The sequence below is a fragment of the Passer domesticus genome, chromosome 2 (assembly GCF_036417665.1).
Source record: "Passer domesticus isolate bPasDom1 chromosome 2, bPasDom1.hap1, whole genome shotgun sequence".
In the NCBI taxonomy this organism is placed as follows: domain Eukaryota; kingdom Metazoa; phylum Chordata; class Aves; order Passeriformes; family Passeridae; genus Passer; species Passer domesticus.
The window spans coordinates 74,499,845-74,521,273 of NC_087475.1; the positions used below are offsets into that span (position 1 = coordinate 74,499,845).

The 21,429-nt window shown below is 38.2% G+C and overlaps 1 protein-coding gene across 1 annotated transcript in view; it reads right to left on the bottom strand.

Moving 5' to 3' along the window:
* Nucleotides 1-21,429, bottom strand: part of DDX10 (DEAD-box helicase 10) — a 155,145-nt gene that overhangs the window by 96,780 nt on the left and 36,936 nt on the right. Inside the window, exons 12-13 of the mRNA XM_064409331.1 lie at nt 19,755-19,843; nt 10,790-11,264 (exon numbers count right to left, since the gene is read on the bottom strand). Of these exons, the coding sequence (XP_064265401.1) occupies nt 10,790-11,264; nt 19,755-19,843 (564 nt within the window). The remainder of the gene's footprint in view (nt 1-10,789; nt 11,265-19,754; nt 19,844-21,429) is intronic.

Consider the following 21,429-nt stretch of genomic DNA (forward strand, 5'->3'; position numbering starts at 1 on the left):
GGAGGTGATACAAGTTTTTCTGAAACGTGAAGTTAAGAGAGAGAGGAACTTGCAGAGACAGTATCCTGTGGGCTCCCCAAGGGTCAGGTTCTAAAGACGCCTCATGGATTTGTCACACCCGTACAAAACTACTGCCTTTCAGCTCAGGTCTCTCACCTTATTTTCCTTTCTCCCTTCAATGCCCTCTTGACATTGGTCCCAATAGCTTCTGTGACAGCTACTTACAAAACTTTCCTTCACAATGTGCCTCCATTTTCAAACACTGTTTCTGAACGGATGTAAGAGCTGCATGTGCTAGAAACTCCCACTCAGAATGTGTTCCAAAGCTGGAGGTGAGTATTTCTTATCAATCCACTGATCAAAATACACACAAAATTTTAACTTTAGTTTGCAATTATGCTTCCCATCTATGTGTAAAGTGAGTCTCAAATTTGAACCTTAAGTGGAAACCTCAAGAAACAGGGCATAAAAAAACCACAGTGAAGACCTGTCTTGCAAATACAGTACTCATCTGTGAGCCAGGACACGTAAACCTTCACAGAACTCCTTGGAAGTTGCTCTCTTCCCATGCTCAATCTCACACGAAGCAGACATCACAGGAAATGACAGCAACAGTTCACACTGAGTTCTTTAGCAGAAATGATGTGATTCTAGGTCAGCAGGCTATTCTCAAAATACGCAAACTGATGAATTACCTATTTTTCCAAGCCCACAGTGAGTTCCTGTAGTTGGAATATAACAGAATCAGCAGAGCATGTGCTTATTGCTTTACAAGCATGTAAATAGCTATGGCCAAATACATTTTGGTATTCAGTGCACCTCAAGGCAAACAAGTCTCAGATGCCGATATACATTTTAGTATTATCAGCTTGTTCTTCTCTTGCCTTCCATTAAAAAAAAAAAAAACAACTTGGAACTAACACTGGGATTTGTGACCTCACCACAAGGACCCCAGCTTTGCATTAGTGCAATGTGAAGTAGCCAAATGCAAGAATATCACCCACAAGTACAGACACCAAACTCAGACTAGAATTGTATGTATTTACCACAGAGGAATAGTGACTGCAAAACCAGTATTTTTCCCAGAAGTAAGAGGCATCTGCATTACAGGTATATGCTTACAGACTGGGGACAAGGAAACACATACTGTCATTTTATGCTCTGCAACGTATTGGTCTCTGTTGCAAAGCTGCTGGAAAGCTGCTATCACACAGCTGGTGTTTTGTAACTCTCCCATTCTGACTCAGGTAAGAATCAACAAAACTAAAACATCAACTAATATTAATTTTGCTCAATGTGGACATTATGGAAACAAGAAAGGCACTTCCAGCAACTCCAGTTTAAAATGAACGCTGTCAGTACTAGCTACTCTTTTAAATGGGTATTGTCTTGTTCCCTTCCCGGAGAACTCATAGCAAGATTTGCATTGCACAAGTACCTCAAACACACTCCTCTTCTACTCTGCTAGCAGGTAAAAATAATTTAAAAAACCACAATACTAGTGGTTTCATGGCTTGCATTGGCTTTTTTCTCCAGTGGCCACATGCACAGCCTCTCTACAAGAAGCATAGTCAATATTATCACAGAAAAATACCATGAATGACAGTTTTAAAAAATGCTTTGTGGTCTTGGTCACACAGGGTACAAATCTGAGGGAAATTATACTGCCACTTAGCTCCTCAAAAAGCTACATGTTTTTTGTTTTCCCACTCAAGGTCACCCATCTATGTTTTTCAGAGGGATTTACTAATGCACCTCATTTTCTTCAGGCATGTTTGCAGGCCTCTCTCTTTGCAAGCACAACCCATTACTTCACAAAGGTCCACACAGAACATATGGGCCATAAGGGGCAGGCAAAGCAGTTTATCTTGATACACTGAGCATCAGCTAGATGAAGATTTCTAGCAAGAGGAACAAACACACAAGTAACTCAGGAAAAGGAGAGAAAACACTCTGCACTGAAATACATGGAAAACTACCACAGGAACAGTGTGGTAACGAAGAATGAGAAGACCTCTAAGATTACCCCACCATCTAAGATTACCCCACCAGGCTAGCCCAAAGACATTTATACTTAATTTGTTTTTTACTGAAATAAAGCTAGAGGCTGCAGTCTTAATTGGTTTAATTTCCTTTCACTCATTCAAAGTAATGCTCCTTTCAGAGAATTTTATCCCCAGAGGATGCAGCTGCTGCTTTATCCAAGACGAGGAGCAGAGAGACCAGGCTGCAGAAAGTGAAAGACTCCATCCCAGCTGGGATGCCGACAGTACAACTCCTCACAGCTGGGATAAACCACAGCCTCACGGAAACATGGAATATCTGCTCCATGCAACTAAGCAGAATTCCTAGCTTCTGGTCAATCAGCAGGTTGCTATTCCAAAACAGCATTTTTCCTTTTTAAAATAGCCATTAAATTACAATCTGCAGAATGCCAGTGATAGTGTAATGAATTACCCCAGGACTCACTTCAGTTAATAACTGATGAATCATCACCCACAAATTTTATTTTCAAATTATCAAATGATTCCATCTGAAAATTACACAGCTCAGACACAAATTTAGAAATGTGCCTCAAAATATTGTTTAAAATGTGCATGGGTAGTTTGTTAAGCAATGCTTACAGTAGCAAATGTCTGCATCAGAGAAGCCACTCTACAATAAAGAATAATTCTCAAAATTTTAACTTTGCTGACAGATAGTCAGAAGATTCCAGATACATACTGGATAGTTGGTCTGCATTATTACTATTTCAGGAAGCAGCATGCCTTTAAAAATTAGTGTTGTATAATTTCTAGTAGTATTTCACAATTTTAGCATTCAACTTGTAGAACACTTATCCAAAATTAAGTCATAGTTATAAATATTTCCAATGGCATCACTCAGCAACCATTCAGGGACTAATGATTCTAAAGGAAACTGTGACATTTTAATAGTTTACCAATCCTACGGATTTAGAGAATACTGGTCAAAACTTGGCAGATTTAATGCCGAGTATTTTGCTCATTCATCCTTATTTGTGAAACTGCTGCAATATATTAAACAAGGCTATAAATCAGTGAAAATGAACAATTAAAACTGAGGGTATTAGTGTAGTAGGGTATTTGAGTAGGGTATTTGAGTAACTAACCTACTAGAAGTATTAAATTAGTAATTAGTAAGATTTTAGTGAAATATTTAAAGTTGTAATAATCATACTCTAATACTTCTTGACATACAAGACCATGCATCTCCCTCAGTCATTTCAGGTCTATTCAAGTGAGAGATAAAGCACACACCTCATTTCAGCCTGAATTGATACCAGATGCTGAAACCTGAGCATGCAAATAACAGGCCAGCCTGCTCAGAGCACTCTGTACAGAGTGAATCATCAATAACCTGAAAAGATTACAGAATCACGGAATTTCCTGAGTTGGAAGGGACCCTCAAGTAACAGAGTCCACCTCCTGGCTCTGCACAGGACCATACCCAAGAGCCACACCTCATGTGTCAAGAGTGCTCTCCAAATGCTTCTTGAACTCTGTCAGGCTGATGCTGTAACCACTTCCCTGGGGAGCCTGTTCCAGTGCTCAAACACCCTCTGTGTGAAGAACTTTTCCCCAAAAACAAACCTAAACCCCACCCTGAGACAGATTCAGGACATTCACTGGTCACCACAGACAAGAGATCAGTGCCTGCCCCTTCCTTCCCCTCACAGCGAAGCTGCAGATGCAATGAGGTCTCCTCTCAGTCTCCTCAGGCTGAACACATCAAGTGATTTCAACCACTCCTCATATGACTTCTCCTCAAGGCCCTTCACCTTCATTGCCCTCCTTTGGACACTCTCCTATAGTTCAATGTCTTTCTTATGTTGTGGCACCCAGAACTGCCCCAGCACTGGAGGTGAGGCTACCCCAGAGCAGAGCAGAGCAGGACAATCCCCTCCCTTGCCCAGCTGGCCATGCTGTGCCTGATGCCCCCAGGACAGGGCTGGCCCTCCTGGCTGCCAGGGCACTGCTGGCTCACGTTCCACTTGTCACAGACCAGGACACCCAGGTCCCTTTGTGTGGCACTGCTCTGCAGCATCTCATTTCCCAGTCTGTCTGTACATCCAGGGTTGCCCCATCCCAGGTGCAGAATCCAGAACTTTCCCTTGTGGAACATTATTGCCCAGCTCTCTGACTTGTTGAGGTCTCTCTACATGGCCTCTCTGCCTTGGAGAGAGTCAGCAGCTCCTTCCAGTTTTGCACCATCTGGGAACATGCTTAGTATACCATCCAGTCCAGGTTCAAAATTCAGATTGTTACACACAAGTTTCAAAGTACTTCTATGAAGTCAGCCACAGAAACACACTGCCAAACAGCCTCCTCTCCTTAGGGCAGTAAATGATGTGGTACTTCAGCAAGTCCCACAGAGTCAAGGCAACTTGTGAGGCTGCTTCAGGTGGCACATAGAATTAAGGGGTTTAACTCATGGCTTCAGTAGCTGAAACAAAGAGGTGGCATTGCCTAGTTCAGAATTGTGCCACAGCAGCTACATCCCTTGATCAGGATGGCAAGCAGTACATTTCAGCCAGCTGGAAAAGCCACTGACTTCTGAACAAGTACCTCCAGACCTGGGAAAGCCTTTCCTGGCTCAAATCAGGCTCCTTTCAAATATCTTTATATAAATGTTCAAAGCAAGTTTCCTACTTATCTACCATCTTTCTACACCTCATTCCTACTTACAAGAGTAACAAATGCCAAGAGGACGGATTGTGGGCATGAAAAATACCATTATTCACAGTGGTTCCAAAGCAACCCAACGTGTTAAATTTTCCACAGAAGCAAAGCCCAGCACATCAGAATTATGTACTCCATCGCCTATGACACAGGAAGCTAGTATCTGTGACAGGGGCAGATATATCAAATAAAATTCATAAATATTCATAAAAAAAACATCTTTTTATCCAGGTTTTGAACACAACTGAAGTATTTAGGATGACAGTCTTGAACAGATATCCTTTAAGGGATATATAGCCGCCATTTATTTCAAATACACCGTTTACCAGTAATTCCAAGACTTCTAATTGTAGATTTTTTAAATTAACCTAAGCATCACATGGATTAGCACAAATACCTGGAATGCTGTCTTATAGGTATGAGAAACCTAAAAACTTAGATTTTTTCATAAACTACAGAAGTTCTTAGTAAGCTGGTAAAAATGCAACTGAAATAGAAATCTTCAGAGGGAAATTTGAAGATGCATGTGGAGCCAACTGAAGAGTGCTAAAAACAGCTAACCTGACAAAGCAATGAAGAAAGTCTAAAGCAATGACTGATCTACAGAGCTGGAGCTTATGTAGGTAATGGGTGTTTACAAGGGACTGCCTGAAAAGCCTCCCTTGCACAGTTTAATCTAGCAAGCAAGTCACAAGCGCTCTACACAAAAATAGTAGAGACAGGAGAATGAACTTTTCTGCAAATCCAAAAAGTAAAAGTTGTCCAAGAAGACAAGCAAATGGGTTTGGTCTTTCCTTTTTGTAGCTCTCAGAAGGAGTCCTGACTAACAGGACTTTTAAAAACTACATAGAACGTAAACCTGGACGTAAACATATTTTTTAAAAAGGGCTTAGTTGTATTGAAGTTACTGAAATTGCTTTGAAAGAAAATGTGATTTCTTTCAAACTTTATGCACTTCATAGAATGTATTCTGTGATGACTGCTCAGCATAAAGAGGCTTGAGGTACCATCAGCAGGTTTCATCTCCATTCATGGGTGATAACTTTTCCTAACATTGGAATCTTGAAGCACTTTGGCTAATATCTAAATCTAGGCCTAGTTCACTTGTATGCAAATATTTTGTTCTTCACATAAATTATTACTTGCTGTAATTCAACCAGAAATACATAAGCACTCTGTTACTGGGCTGAGAACCTAAAGCACTTAGATTCTTTAGGAAGGAGATTTTATGGTATGTAATGCATCACAGTACTGACTTTTATTTAACTTACAAATAAGTAACTTCTCTATTTTCTCTGCCAGACTGCTCACTTTGCAACATGTCTCCAAGGAATAATGCTCTCTTCAGAGCCAGCAGGCTGCCCAGAGCAGCTTTCTTCTCTTGGACACAACACACTGCTATAGCAGGAGCAAAGCAGGCTACCCTTAAGGGAAATGCCACTGCCAGAGCCAGCCAGCTTGTTTCCTTGCTTCTTCCATCCTTTGGGTATTTTTTACCTTGCTGTCCCTGAAAAGCTTCAAGGAGACAAAGTCAACTGCTCAAAATATATTAATATGAAAGCATAAGAATAATAGCTAGTAAGAGGTGGTGAGAAGAAAGAGAAGATGTTTCATATCAAAAAAAGCAGTATATAAACATAAGAGTGGTGAAAAGCTCTCTCATAACATGTAACAGGAGGAAAGAAATCCCATTCAGAGAGAAAAGACAATGTAAGAGAAGCAAACTAGATAAATCACAACTCTGAAAATTAATTTTGATTTCCGTGAAGTGTAACAGGCTTTCTTCTCAACATCACAGAAGAAAATTCCGGTGGACTATGTCCTCATTTTGGTGCATATTATATGATGTTTCCTTGATCTATGTCATACACAAAGTCCACCTTACAAGGAGCTACCACTCTCTGTTTCTTGGTACAGACTCACCCATCATCACTATTTAGGAAGATTTATCTTTGTCTCATTCTTTCCTGCTTTTATCAATATGTACATATCCAGGTCATGATATGCCAACTTACAGCGTTTGTTTCATGTGTTGGAGAAGTTAAGAAAATTTCACTGTATGTAATAATAATGCATTGCAAGGCAAGCCAGATAGCTCAGAGAGAATCCCAGCATATAAAATAATTCCCTTCCATAGCCACAATATTCAAAGAGCATGCTCTGCAAAAGCCAGACTAACTCCAAGGAATCTGCAAGTACTATTCAAGGCAGCCCCCTGTATGCTTTTGCTTGTTCCAGTGTTCCAAGAAGCAACTGTTGAATACACCTGAGAAGTTTTAGGAATCCATAAAAAAAGGGATGGAGAAGCAGGGAGTAAGCAAGAGCAATTCTAAGAACTCAGTAATGTAGTATTTTCCACACTAAAACAGAAAATTCAAAAGCAGAAGAGAAGTCTGACAGTATGCAATATGTTTGACAAGTTGACTAAAGCTAAAGTATAAACAAAACCAATAAAAATATTATAGGTTTAATCTTAGTTCTCAAAATAAATAACGATAGAAGCTGAACAAGTATAGCCTTTGAATTGCCAAATGAAAAAAGCAATTTCATAAAATTAGCATTAGAAATAAAGTTTGTAACCAGGGAGTACTTACAGTCTTTGCAACATCAATACTGCTAATACTGTTAAATGCACTTTAAAAGAATAATTTCCATAATGTTAACACAACAGCTAAATACTGCCTATCTGCTAATGGCTCTATGCATATAGCTGACCTTCTTTTTATGCATAAGAACACTGTACTTATCTAAATAAGTCCCATGAGTTAGACCACCAGCTAAAAATCCTGACATATCAAAGTAATATTCATAAATAGAGCAGCCAGTAACTATCTCTTAAAAATATGAGCTAGGAAGCTCACAACAAAATTGCAATATCTGCCAAGGTCTTTCAACTTATCCAAGGTTTCTCCTTTTATACAGCAATGCACAAAACAGATTTTTCTTTCATATGTGTTATCACAAAATGACAGAGACAAAGTACACATGCAGCCAAGGGACACACACCAAGAAAGGGAAAGAGTGAAATTGAGCCACAAGTCACACTGTTAGGAAGATTAACAGAGGATGTGTCACACTTCACACCATAACCTCTTCTACAGTTAGGCTGGGTACCATGTACATTCAACAAAAACACACTCTTCTACAACAATCCCACAAATTCCCTTCGAGTCCATAATCAGTTTAAATAACCCCTGCTCTTTTTGACCTGTTCCTTTCCCTTGGTACAAAGATGGATGAGCCAACCCCACTTGTAACCAAAGGTCAGGGCTCTACATCAGAGCCAGCCTAACACTTCCCCTTGCTCCTTCTTCCATTGGAGGGACTAGAGTAAAGAATGAGGAAGCAATGGTGTCTCTTACAACAGCAATTCAAAAACTGAACTAAACCTAATGTTTCTATTTACAAAAAAATGTCCTGGAGCTCAATAATCACAGCAGGACTGCTTTGGAACTGCTTTTAGGATGAGAAGCCTAAAGCAGGAATAGTGAAATTGCACAATCAATTACACACATTAAAAGCATAATGCAAGCGGAATTCAATCTTTGTGGGCATATTCATACACCCCAAATTAGATAACCACATGCCAGTGTTTGCAAAGGACTCCTATCTTATTTAGCATGTGAACAGATTTTCTAAAAATCCTCCTAACTAATGCAGCTGAGTATAAACTCTATGTTCATACTCTTAGACTCTATGCAGCATTTCCTACTACTAATTAATGCAGCAAACTGGTTCCTGAGTCCTTCCTAGAAGGACACTGCAACACACAGCACCAGGAAAACTGCATTCACGCTGCTCAGAGCTTCTCACATCCCAGATTACTAATGCTTTAAATATTAACTGATCCATCTTAACGCAGCAATAACCACTTCAGAATTTCTATCCAAGAAATAAAGAAATGGAAAAAAGATATAAAAGTTGTTGCACATTCTCAATTTGTCTTAACATTCATAAAAAGAGGCGCTGATTTATGTCAAATAAAAATGCACAATGCCCAAGTCTTTTAATGTAATTTCTACTATGTTGCATTTCTATAACAAAATCTTAAAAGTTAATTTGGTTAGTGACAGAAACCTTTATTCTCTTATTCTTACTAAAAAGAGAATCCTTACATTTAAAGCATTCCACAATTTATCAATAATTTTCACAGTATCATATGATAATAAACCCCACACTACTGCATGCACTGATCAAGTTAAGCAGAGTATGCTCTGCATTTTGACTTTCTAAAAACCATGTATTTCACTACTATAGGCATTTCTGCAGGAGTTTATTTAAACATAATTTAAGTTTTTAATGACACAGATCTTGAAACTTTACATTTTTTTTTATTCTCAGCTGCTTAGAAGAGAAACTTAGTATTTTCTCATTATGCCCCCATGCACCAGAGCTTTTAGGTGGTACAAGGTCTTCGGCACTTGCACAGCAAACATGAACTACTAACCCTTACAGCAGTTATTCCACATCATACCACGGAAAATAATGACTGAGTTACCTGAACATAAACTAACCTATAAATGTTTAATGCTAGAAAACTCTTGAAAGGTTAGCCAGTGAGGTTACAAATTACTTTCTAAATCACTTATACTTTTCATAAAACTTCTTCTGTTCTTTCTTTTACCTCAAACTTTCACCTTTTACTACTTCCTAAAAAAACCTTGCAATATATTAAAAACAGCACGAAATTGTTTGTGTATTTCAGCATGCAAAATTGTAGAAGTAATAAGAAAGCTGTGAGATTATCATTCTTTAAATAAGGCACAGATGTTTTACTCTACTTTGCTTTTAAAACACAAAGTTCTTTTCCACACAAAACTGAAATTCATTAATAAATATAAGCTACTGTCAGGCAGTGGCCAGAACCACTCAGGCTGAGAATAATAGGAACAGAAAGTTAACTCTGTTTCCACAGTTCTCAGATGAAACTACAACCTGTGTCAGCCTCCTCACAGTGGGGAGGAGAGTGCAGGCAGCAGTCAGATCACTGTGCAACTGCTCATCTTTGACAATGACAGCTGATAAAGCCAGTCCATACTTCACTATATACCAAAGGAAAGATGCTGCTTATTAACGCAGCTAGTAGAATGATTAGCTTAAAGGTCATGGTAAGTGCCCTGTGTTGTTAAGTAATAGCCCAGAAAAATAAAGATTTAAAATACCAGCTGGAAAAATAAATACTTTGCTTAACAGGAGGCTGCCCTTGAATGCATCTGAGTTCAGAAGAAAACCTTGCCAAACCAGATGGTTATTTTGCTTGTATCTTTTTACTACAGCAATACAGTTGTTAGATAGCAATGGATATACCAAAAAAAAAATCCCAATATGCGCATACCAAATCTGCTTTACCACAAAAACCACAAAAACCTTCCAAAAAAAAAAAAAACCACCCTTCCTGTAACATTGTATTTAAAGATTAAAAGAAAGAAATATTTCTCAGAATACCAAGGACAAAGAAATCGAAATTATAAAGCTACTTGCCAAGGAAATGAAAGATTTCCATGAATACTTTCCATAAACCTTTATAGACATGCCTTACAAGAAACATGTGCAATTCCTCTCTCTCTTTGATACTGGCTCAATTCTAATAGGAATGGTCCTGTTGAAGGTAAAAGTCATTGTTTGAAGGTTACATTCTTGTAAAGACCATTCTGCTGTGATTTCTGTTGGGAAGTGGCTCATTGTGTATTGCAATACAGTTCCCAGTGCTATAAACCATGGTTCAGCATCAAAATTATGACTGAAAGTGGCAGCTATTCAGAGAGGTACGAGCAAATTAGGACGGGATAAGAATTATTACTGTCAAAATTTCCTAGGTTTTTGAGTCACATTATTCATAAATTAAAGCAAGTACACGGATATTCATTATTCAAGTAAAACTATGCTAACAGCATAAAACGATAAAAGCTCAGTCACACCACTGATCTTTTGGGAGTATTTATGACCTCTGATACATATGCACAACACGTCCGACTTCTAACGAGTATTCTGCTAATAGCAGAATTTCCTCTTTTCCTCTCCTCCTTCCTTGGAGAAAGTCCAATAAAAAATGATTAAGATTCATGAGCCTTACTATAAAGCACACTTACCGGTGCTGGATTATCTTTAGCTTCCACACCAAAAACATCCCGTTGTTTCACTGTCAGCAAATCAAGACCTTCAGTATCGTCCTCATCATCATCATCATTGTCATCATCTTCAAAAAACTGCACGGAGTCTGACTTTGGTCCCCTGTTAGGTACAAGAACTTCTTTTTCCTCCTCCTCAGACACCTCTTTGGATTCATCCTCAGACTCACCACTATCCTCAGCATTTCCACTGGAAACAGAACATTCCTCAGCTTCTTTTCTTCTCTGCTTTTCCTTTGTTTTGTTAACTGATGATTTTCCATTGAAATTAGTTCCACATTTCTCCACTGTTTCCTCATTTACCAAGGTGAGGGCATTCTCATTTTTCTCTGTCTCCTCCAAGTGGTCTGTCCCATTGGCTACCTCATTCGCACACAGCTGCTTCCGAACTCTTTGAAGGAATCTCACACGAGGTGCCATTGCAAGACCAAGTGATCTAAAACATGGAATTAAACAAAAAAATTTAAAAGGCAGATACACAGAATTTGACTAAATCAGAAGCTCTCATTGATGACTCAAGTGATTAAATTTCAATTATCATTCATATTGATACATTTTGATCAACACATTTAGAAAAGTCTAAAATACAAGTGAACACTGGAAGAGGAAGCAAGACGAACTAACTGAGAACTGTCAATAACAATTACAGGCCTCCCAGGAAGGAAAGCAAACAAAGAAGCTGGTAGTTGCAGATAAGAGCCAATTAACTATCTATGATTCACAGTAAAACATGGTGGAAGAAATACCAATGTAATCTGGTATTGAAAATACATGGATTTCATGTCAAGGAAACTTGACTGATCTGTCAAGTGTCCTTCACTACTGGAAGTACACCCAGAACATTATCCCCCTGACCTCACAGTGACTGAGACCAGGAGAACAAACATGGTATGGGTGAATGACTAACTGCAGAAAAAGCTAGGGGAGGGACATTTCTCCCTTAAAGGCAATTCCACCTGCTTCCATCTCTCTATAGCAAGGCTTTACTTCCACAGCATACGTAACAGTGCCAGCAAAGCTATTATTTTACCCAGTTATTCATGACAATTCAAATTTATACTAATAAGCATTACATGAAAGGGCAAAAATTGCAGAAAAAGCAAAAATGCTGTCTGGCAGAAACAGTGGAGAGAGCTGCACGGGAACATATATCCTGACTCCAACAGCCCACCTGATTTCAGTAAACTTTGTAACTGTCCACTCTTATTGCACCTGACCCTGTCAAATCTAAATTAAAAAAAAAAGGCAATTCTTTCAGAGTTCATGAGCCATTTCATTAGGTGAATAAAAAATGTGAAGGGACACCGGTACTGGTGCAAGAAACACATAGAGAACCCATGATACAGAACTGAAAGTCGTACCTGGTGCTTGTACATACATTTAACAAAGGAATAAAAGATTTAACCAAATACAGTGGCTGTAAATATAGAGAGGCACTCACACCTGTAAAAGACCAGCCTCTTACAATTCAAAACATGCACCGCTATATACACCACCTCTCCTCTTAATAATGTGCAAGTAGATAGCCTGCCTAATTTCTTCTTTTCACTACACAGCCTTTGAAAGAAACCCAAGTTATAGCACAGCAAAAATATCTAATCCATACTACCCAGCAGAAATATCATTATAAACAGTTGATGAAGCACTCAAAAGAAAAGATACTGCAGAGCAGCAAGAGCGCACTGTAGGCTCTGGAGAGCCTTGAACTTTTAATGGCAGCCAATAGGAAAGGCTAGTCCAATGGAGTACCCTGCTTAAACAAACAAAAAAACTGAATTGTAATCACACCTGTGGTTAAACAGGGCACTTTTGGTACCAGCCACAGGTTAAAAGTAGACACAAACCCAAACAGCAATCCACAATGTTAGGATAAAGAACAAATATTCCAACAAATAAAGTTTATTTTTAATGTCAATTTTTGGTTTAGTGTTTCTGATAATTCAGCACTGTTCTAGGTGCAATTAACAGCAACAACAAAGCAAACAGAATTTTATTTAAAAATATCAAAGGAAGTTTTTATCTAATGTATTTTGCATATTTACTGACAGTGCAGAGGATAACTCAACACCATTGGGAACTGAAATTGGAGCAACTAGCAATCTTAAACTTGTTTTACTGTTTGACAGCAAACACTAATTACCTTTGCAATGAAATGATGTGTTAAAGTTTGGCCTATTGACTAACTGTAATGGAAATAACCAAACAGCAGATGTAATGCTTCACTGCAGCAGCTGGAAGCCATTCAAACCTGGAAATGGGCCTTAACACCAGGCACAGTAAAACACACATCAAGAGATTGCTGCATTCAATCTCTTCAGCAAGGAGATCGAAGTTGCAAAAATCAAATCCTTTGGAAGACAAATGCTTTTTTGCTTTTCCAGATTTCACATTATTCTACATAAAGTATTGCTGTCAAGTGTTGAGAAAGCAACGCAAGCAGCAATACGGCAACTGCACAACCAGTGCTCACTTCTCTTTCTCAAGCAGACAGGCACAAGGTACACAGGGTTGAAAATTCTTATTTTATCAGAGCTTTTCTTCTACACCTCCAGAGCTAGCATCAAAGATCAGGAATACACATGCATAGAAAAGTCTGACAAGGTGAAAAACTATTCTCTGTTCAGCAAAAGTTACAAAACAGAAAGAGCAGCCCATGATGTGGACAAGACTTCACATCACAGATTTTTTTTTTTCATTCAAGTATGAAATTCCACTTGCCAGACTGCTGTACCACACTGATGTCTTACTTTAATAATTGAATAAAATTAATTGTCAGTTAGTCTTGGCAATTTTTTCTACACTGCTTAGCAAGCCTACCAAAAAAAGACTAGTGCTATCAGAACTCAAATTACTTCCAAAAGAATACAGACCTCAGGCAGAAGGGAGAGAGAAGGTCACATTTATTTGATAAGACAGTAATAGTAGATAAGCTTAGAAAAAGTGTATTAAATAATCCCCCAAAACTTCTAATTACATAACTTCTCAAAGAAATGTCAGAGTTTTAGCTCATTACTACCTCTTTTTCACAGTATATTCCAAATGGAGAAAAATCTGGGGCAATCAGTCTGGACATTCTACTGCTGCCAAGTTTCCCCATATTTTAAGATTAGACAGATTCTTTAGAAACTATTTCTTAATTATTGACCAAATCTATAGTTCAGTCATACTGAAACAACTCAATGTCTGAACCAGCCTTTCTCTTCATAAACTACGAAGGCATTATTAGTTCTCAATAATTCATTAGATGCCACTCAGACCACAATCCTACTATGACTGAAGTTGCAGCTATTTTTTTACTTTAGTGCTACGATTCCACACACTCATCTGGAATAAAACATGTGCAGGGTTTTCTGACGATGACAGAGGAAAAGCAGGTTAAGTGAGATTTCATAAATCCTAACAGACAACACTGAAAACACACTAACACCACAGTGTAGTCCTCAGACCATGGCAGCCTTTAAGTGGCAGCAACAATTCAGCTGACAAACCAAACAATCCCGTTTTGTATTTTGGTATGAGATGTAATGACTTCTAAAGAGCAGGCTCTTCTAGAAAGACAACTGAAATCGGTTTGTAAAGGCAATACTGAAACCAAGGGAGTGTTTTGCTGCTATAAATCAAGGTACAGCTGAGAGTTCTATTCCTCAGCTGAAATCCAGGTGGCTAGAATATCAGCATTCCCTAACACTGATCAGGGAATGCATAGAAGTAACTACACAAATGACCTACAATGCTCACATACCTTTGTTAATTTAGTAGCAAGTTCACAAGGACTTTCAGGAAATAAATTAAAAGAGTAAAACTGCAAAGAAATAACACTGTATGGCTTTAACAAGAATAACACTTTTGTTTCCAGTGAATAATGAAGATCAAGCATCAATTAACTTTTTTTTAATGAATTTAAATGAACTGTGTAACGGACAAAATACTGCCTCTTCTAAGGTTTGTTAATTGTGTTTATACAAAGACCTGGAGTGTGTTTACATTAACACGGTAACTTTACTTTGCCTCTACTGGGATGAGAGAAAAACTTGACATCTCTCAACTCTTTAGAAAGACCAAATCTTAGACACTTGAAGCAATATCTACGTTTGCAAAAAAACAAATGTAAGACCAGTAAAATCTTAAAATTTTAAGTTTGACAAATGCTCCTAATTTGCTCCTAGAAGATGACTAGTCCTTTTTAAAACATGAGCCAGCTGTAAAGAACTGCTTCAGAACAATTTTACACAAGTTACTGATTCAATCCAATATTAACTTAGTACATTTACTAAATATAAGACATATTCCATTAATGAACTACTTCAGAATGATATGAACACATAAAAACAGCACAGAGATTACTTTTACTGCAAAACAAGCTCAGACAAAGACTTAAAATAGGTTGGAAAAGGTTAAATACTCTCAGCAGCTATTTCAAGAAATGTGTATTACTTACTTGCCTAGCAATACACGCTACATCCACATTTAACATTTAAAATGTTATCAGAAGAGAGGATGAGCAACCATTTGAAAACAGAGAAATCACATCAACTGACAAGACACAAATCTGAACTAACAGGCTTTCCAGATGGTCTGATTAATAACCAAAATGAACAGAGAAATTGTTTTTGCTGTGCTATTTACTTTACCAGTGTCCTGGGTTGACTATATGATGCTTTTATCCCCAACCATGTGTTCTCTTTATGCTGGATAATAAGTTTTGCACCTTTAAGACTTGTTCCAGAGAGTGAAGGGGGGAGGGAAGAAGGCAGCTTGTTTTCAGACACTGCACTCACTCCTCCACGTTCCTGCTCCTGGACTGTGTTGTCTGCAGATGGACAGACAGCAGGACAGAGCTCTCCTTTGCTTTTAGTTAGTTTTAGCTAGCTGAGGCAAAGAAGTTCCCTGGACTGTGGGGTTTTTTTCCCTTCTCTTGGACCTGTTCAAACCTGCTCTGGACTGAACACCCAGAAGAGCAGCCCCACCTGTGGCCGCCAGAGACTGAGTGAGCCGAGCTGCAGCCTGGGGAGGGGACTGTTCTGAGCTTGTCATCTCTTTTGGAGCAGCAAGAGGTTTTATTGTTTAATATTATTTAGGTTTTATTGTTTAATAAACTGTTTTTTCCACTTTTCTCCAAGGAGATTTTTTCCCAAACCGGTTGGGGGGAGGGGCCAATTGAATCTGCTTTTCTAGAGGAGCCCCTTTGGGGGCTCTCTCTCAAATTTGCCCTGAACCAGGACAAATACACCAGCCAGCTTTATTCCTCTCCATTAAGAAGTTTAAATGCCTGGCACTCTATTAATAATAAGGAGGGCCAAGCTATTCAACATTTCATGGGTCAGGACCAAAGAGAAGAAGAACAAAGAGGATGTCATGGTTGCAGTCTAATAATTCAGAAGACTGAAGATGTAGTCTTCAAGATGTAGTCTTCCTTACAAAAGGAAAAGGAACCTCCACACTGCAGTTCCAAATCCTGGTGGTGCTCCTTGATACCTGAGCCACCCTGACACCTGCTCAGAGGGCAACACAGCAGAGCACAAGCAACAGGTTTTCTAGAGTGCATTAAAAAACCTTTCTCCAAGTTAGCTGGCTCAGCTACCTCTGACAGACACTCTACTCGAACTGCTACTCATGCATATGCAAGTACATTCACTTCCAAGGTGAGAGAAGGTCAATAGCCAACTTGGCTGCAGAATGAGGAAAGATAGCTCAAGATCCTAGAAGAAATGAGGATGATGACTAAGAGGATAATGACCCTGGACTTTTGAGAGAGGAGACTGCAGCTTCTTCAGAAAGCTGTAGGCAAAAGTTTACAGAAGTAGTTACAGAAGCTCAGGAAGAGACAGCTGGATTTCAGGTGTCTGAGGGGGAGCTCAATGAAGAACACCCAAACTCTGAAAATGACTGGAGGGAATGCTGGGGTCTGTATGAGCAATAGCACACAAGGCTGACATTAACCAGGAACAGCATGAGAAATAGTAAGTCTGGTTACAGGTGCATTAAGACTGGAAACAAAAGGGGGAAAGTAATTAGAAGTTATCTTTTTAGTTAGGAGATTAGCATGTAGAAAAGTAAGTATAAGGACAGCCAGAAGGAGGGCCAAGAACCAACAAAGAGATAACAAGACATGCCACGACTGCAATGGGCATTGCCTGAGGACGAGACAGACAACCCTGAGCAAAATAAAACCTTCTGCCCTAACCATGCAGTGAGGGTCAGGCCAGGGGTGACGATGAGAGTGCAATGGGTGCTTTCCCTGCTTAATGAAAGGACAGACAGATGTGGACAGATGGATCATGTATTCTGCTATCAGGCATTTCAGTCCTGACAGCATCTGCAGCTACCTGCTGCTTTTTAATACTGATCTGCAAGCAATACTTGCAGAACTATCTGGATACTAATGAGTGTGTATCTGACATTTCCCCAATAATTTGGCTTCAATTTGTTTTATTTATTCTCTATGTACCAATACAGGGAGAAACAGGAATATATGCTGCATTTCTCCTGAAAGACATGACGACAGTCACAAAGGAAATTACCTTACCTGGCAGCCCCTTAGGACTAACCTGTCCATCCAGCACACTCACCTGTTAAGATCTGCCCCCGGAGAACAGTGTATAGATATATGTATGTGTTAGCACCTAGCAACATAAAGTGCCTGAGAAAGAAAATATTTCAAAACACTGCCTCCTCTCCAGGAGACCAGACTTCGTAATTATTCCTTTTCACCCTGTTGTTTGTTTACATTTTCTTACGCTTTCAAAGCTGTCCTTTGCAATCAAAAGACAGATTTCTCTTTTTAATGCAAGCGTTGAGCTTCTCCTTCATCAGAATTAAAGGCTGCCTATGTTAACACAAGGGCTACACAAGTCTTCCTCCAGCAAATTATTCTTGATAGCAATTTATAATGAGAGAATACTGGAGAGCATAGTAATGCACCATAGCTTAAAGGTGATCAATTGCTAGAACAGATGTGCGTGTGTGCGCATACATTTTTTATATATTTTGTTTTATATATATATTTTATATATATATATTTTTATATATATGATCTTATATAACATATTAAAATGAAAAATACTTGCTTTTCTGCAGACTCAATCAACAGAGCTTAAGAGAATCTCAGTGAACAGACATGCAAAGCAGGAGAGCAATGGGGAATGTGGGCAACAGCCTGCAATGCAAACCTGACAGGGGCATTAAGCAGCCTATTTTCTCTGCAGGATTTTTAGTGGAGCAACATCTATCAAGCTAGCAGTAAATCTCCATGGAAAGGCTGAAGTACTTTTCAGAAAATGCACACAGAAGGTAAAGGGAAGAAAGGATTCTCATTTCAGGTTTTGCTCTAAGTTTGTGTGCAGAATGGAAACAGGTCGATTCTGGATGCAAAATTCAAACATACCAGACTTTGAGGGACTTTCATATAAATGAAGATGACTGATCCATGTATCAGTGGCTGTGCACTGAACTGCAGGGTGTATTTTAGTTAGACTAGCAGTCTGGAGAGTGGGGAAGAAGAGTGCCAAGAAACTAGAACAGAATCTCCAAATTATCTCCCAGATTTATTATCTTCTGACTTTTTTATTATACTGCCAGATATTTCACAGCCTTGACTAAACCTCTCCTACTCTCTAAACAACTGACTGGTTTCTTGCATTTTATTACAGGAATGACATTAGTGACATTAGGCTTTCCAAAGCCGAGACTCAGAATTATTTTGAGGAAGGTCCAAATCCAGGCACACAGACCTGAGAAGAACAGAACTGTAGACTACTCCGTCTATAGATACTAGAGGGCAAACCATGCCGAAATCCAGAAAGAGGCACTGGGATTCTGAAAATTCAGCATTACCACCATCTGCTAGTCTGTTTCTAACACTGGCTGAATTTGTGTGGTTATCCCTCTTAGCCCTAATTTTTCTGCTGCTATACCTTACATTCATAGCACAGTAAGACCTACAACAGATTTTAAAGATGCTGACACAAACCACACAAGAGAAGGGTCAGGCATTGCATATAGCAAAAATTTTTGAGCTTATGCTAATTCTCCTTTTTCAAAATGTCTCAGTCCATGAAGTTAAAAAGCATCTTTTATAATAGGCTTATGTATCTTTAAAAGCATAATCATGTTAATGGCAGCACAGCACAGAAAGTCCAGGTGTTCCAGAGTCTAGTAATTTGTCACATTTTAGTTCATTATACCATGTGCTAGCAAATTAGCCTTCTCTGTATGAAATTCCACACATATCAAATCAATTTACTGTGAACCTTTGAACACCTTGCTACTCCCTTATGACTACCCTGTGTACCCATGAGATTTCAAAAACTTCACATCTTAAAACAATTTCAAAGGGCTGTCATCTGTACAGTCAACCTGTCAAAATTAATTTCCCTCCCATACAAAATATGGAATGATTCACATACATGTACAAAAATAGACATAGCAAAATAGATGCTACTCAATCTAGTGCAGATGCTTCATCTTTACCAAAGGCACCGAATCTTATGAAAAGTAACTGATGGCCAACGAGAAATGTCCAAATAATACTCAAAATGAGACTGCAATACATAGTCTTTAGACACCTCCAATTTCTTTTGAAATAATACACTTTATTTAGCTATGAGGCTGAAGGGCAAATCTGGGGAGGGAAAAAACACTAGAACATTATTATCTATCCTTTTCTTCAGAAGTTATGTCTTTTAGTGTATATAGCAAATGTACCTTCTGCCCTAAGTTATTTCTCTGTACAGCATATATTACTTTTACACATAATTTCCATTTAGAATACTCTTGAAAATACGCAAAAGCTCAGCATGAATATGAAACTAAATACACTAGAAGATCAGAAGTCCAAATCTGTGTGTTAACACAATCAAAACAGCTATTTAAAGACTGCAAAACGTCTCATTATACAGCTTTCACATTTTAAGTTGACCATACTTACAGAGCATATTCTGCTAGAGGCAATTTGAAAACATCAAATACTTCCTTGTTCTTCATTAAGTAAACTGAACGCAAGTAGGATACAAAACACTGAAAGAAAAATGGAAGTATTCAACAAAAAAAGACAGCATTCAATTACCAACACAAGAAACAAATATCATATTGTTGCTCTAAACACAAAATAGAATTTCACTATTAAGTAGTCTAACATCGATTTTAGACTGAAATTTTAAAGTACTCATCAGACAAAATTTATCACTACTACAGAACTGAAGCAACTTCAAGTACTCAAAAATTTCATTACATTCACATTGGTTGAATTGACTGAATTTCCAAACAGTATGTCATGTTATATTTTCCTAGAAAGAAAATATGACAGATTAGTCAGAAGGAAACATCACTGATTCAATTTGATTTTTTTTCTCATAGCTTTTCTGAATGTTGTTATGCTATTCTGATATCTAAATTATGTGGAATTTCAAACAGACTTTGTTGCTATCAATCAGAGGTGTCCTGACTTAATCTTAGCCATGAGCAGGAAGTTATTCAACTCAATATAGCTGCACTTCACTGTGGTCCAAGATGATTCATATTACCTTACATTTACCATCAGCTCATCACATGCACACAGTCAATGAATGCAACTCAGCTGCCCAAGACAAATTCATTATACAACACCTACTAAGAGCAGTCCAAGGTTGAAGTATCAATTAATCACAAACTTTCTCCAAAAAAACTGGAAGCACTGCATAAGAGAATAACTTAATCTTGTATTGCATCTGCCTGCTGTCCTTCCCAAAAGGAAAGATTCTTATTCTTCTCATGCTTCTTTTACATAGTCTAGTTCTACCTAGCAGCAGCAGCAAAAATACTGGAATATTTCAAGTATCAAAAAAGATCCTTGGATTTCTGTTGTTCATAACCTTATTTCTAACACATGCCAGAACTCCTACCATGAGGCTTAAACCATCAAACACTAATAACAACAGCAAGTTAAGCTCACAGAGTTACATTCAAGCATCCTATAATCACACCCTTGTTCTGTTATGTACAGGCACCTATTGGAGAAAACTACTGTATTACTAATTCATGTGGAATTTAAAAAAAAAAAAAAATCTATTTCTTGTTAAGTTCAGATAGTGGAGCACACACCCAACAGTCAGGAGCATTGATGTCTTATGGGGATTCTTTAAATGCTTGTAAGAGAAAAAACCTCAAAAGGTAAAAAGAAAGGTAAGACAGTAAGCTAAGCAATGTCATAAATTCATTCTTTTCTCCTGAGTAAGCAGAAATAACTATTGATTGTAAGGTATATAGAGCTAAGAAATATACTTTGCAAGCTGTGCATTAATTCACTAGAAAACTAAATTTTCATTTGCTTGTTTTTCCTAATGCTAAGACTTTTTTGGGTAAAGTTTCCTTCCTGATTATGGCCTTTAATTAATTTTATCTGTGGAAAGTGTGAGCTCAATTCATTCAGCTGCTACAAAGATTGAGATGTGGAATACTTACATCAAACACTTCTTTGCTCACATTGAATTATTAATCATTTTACAAAGGTAATTAGAATGTTTAGGAAAAGGCTTCAAATTTGACAGATCTCATTAATCTACTGTTGTCTAGCAAGTGACAAAAATCAGTGAAGGCCTCTTTTTTCTCTGCAGTGACAGATGACA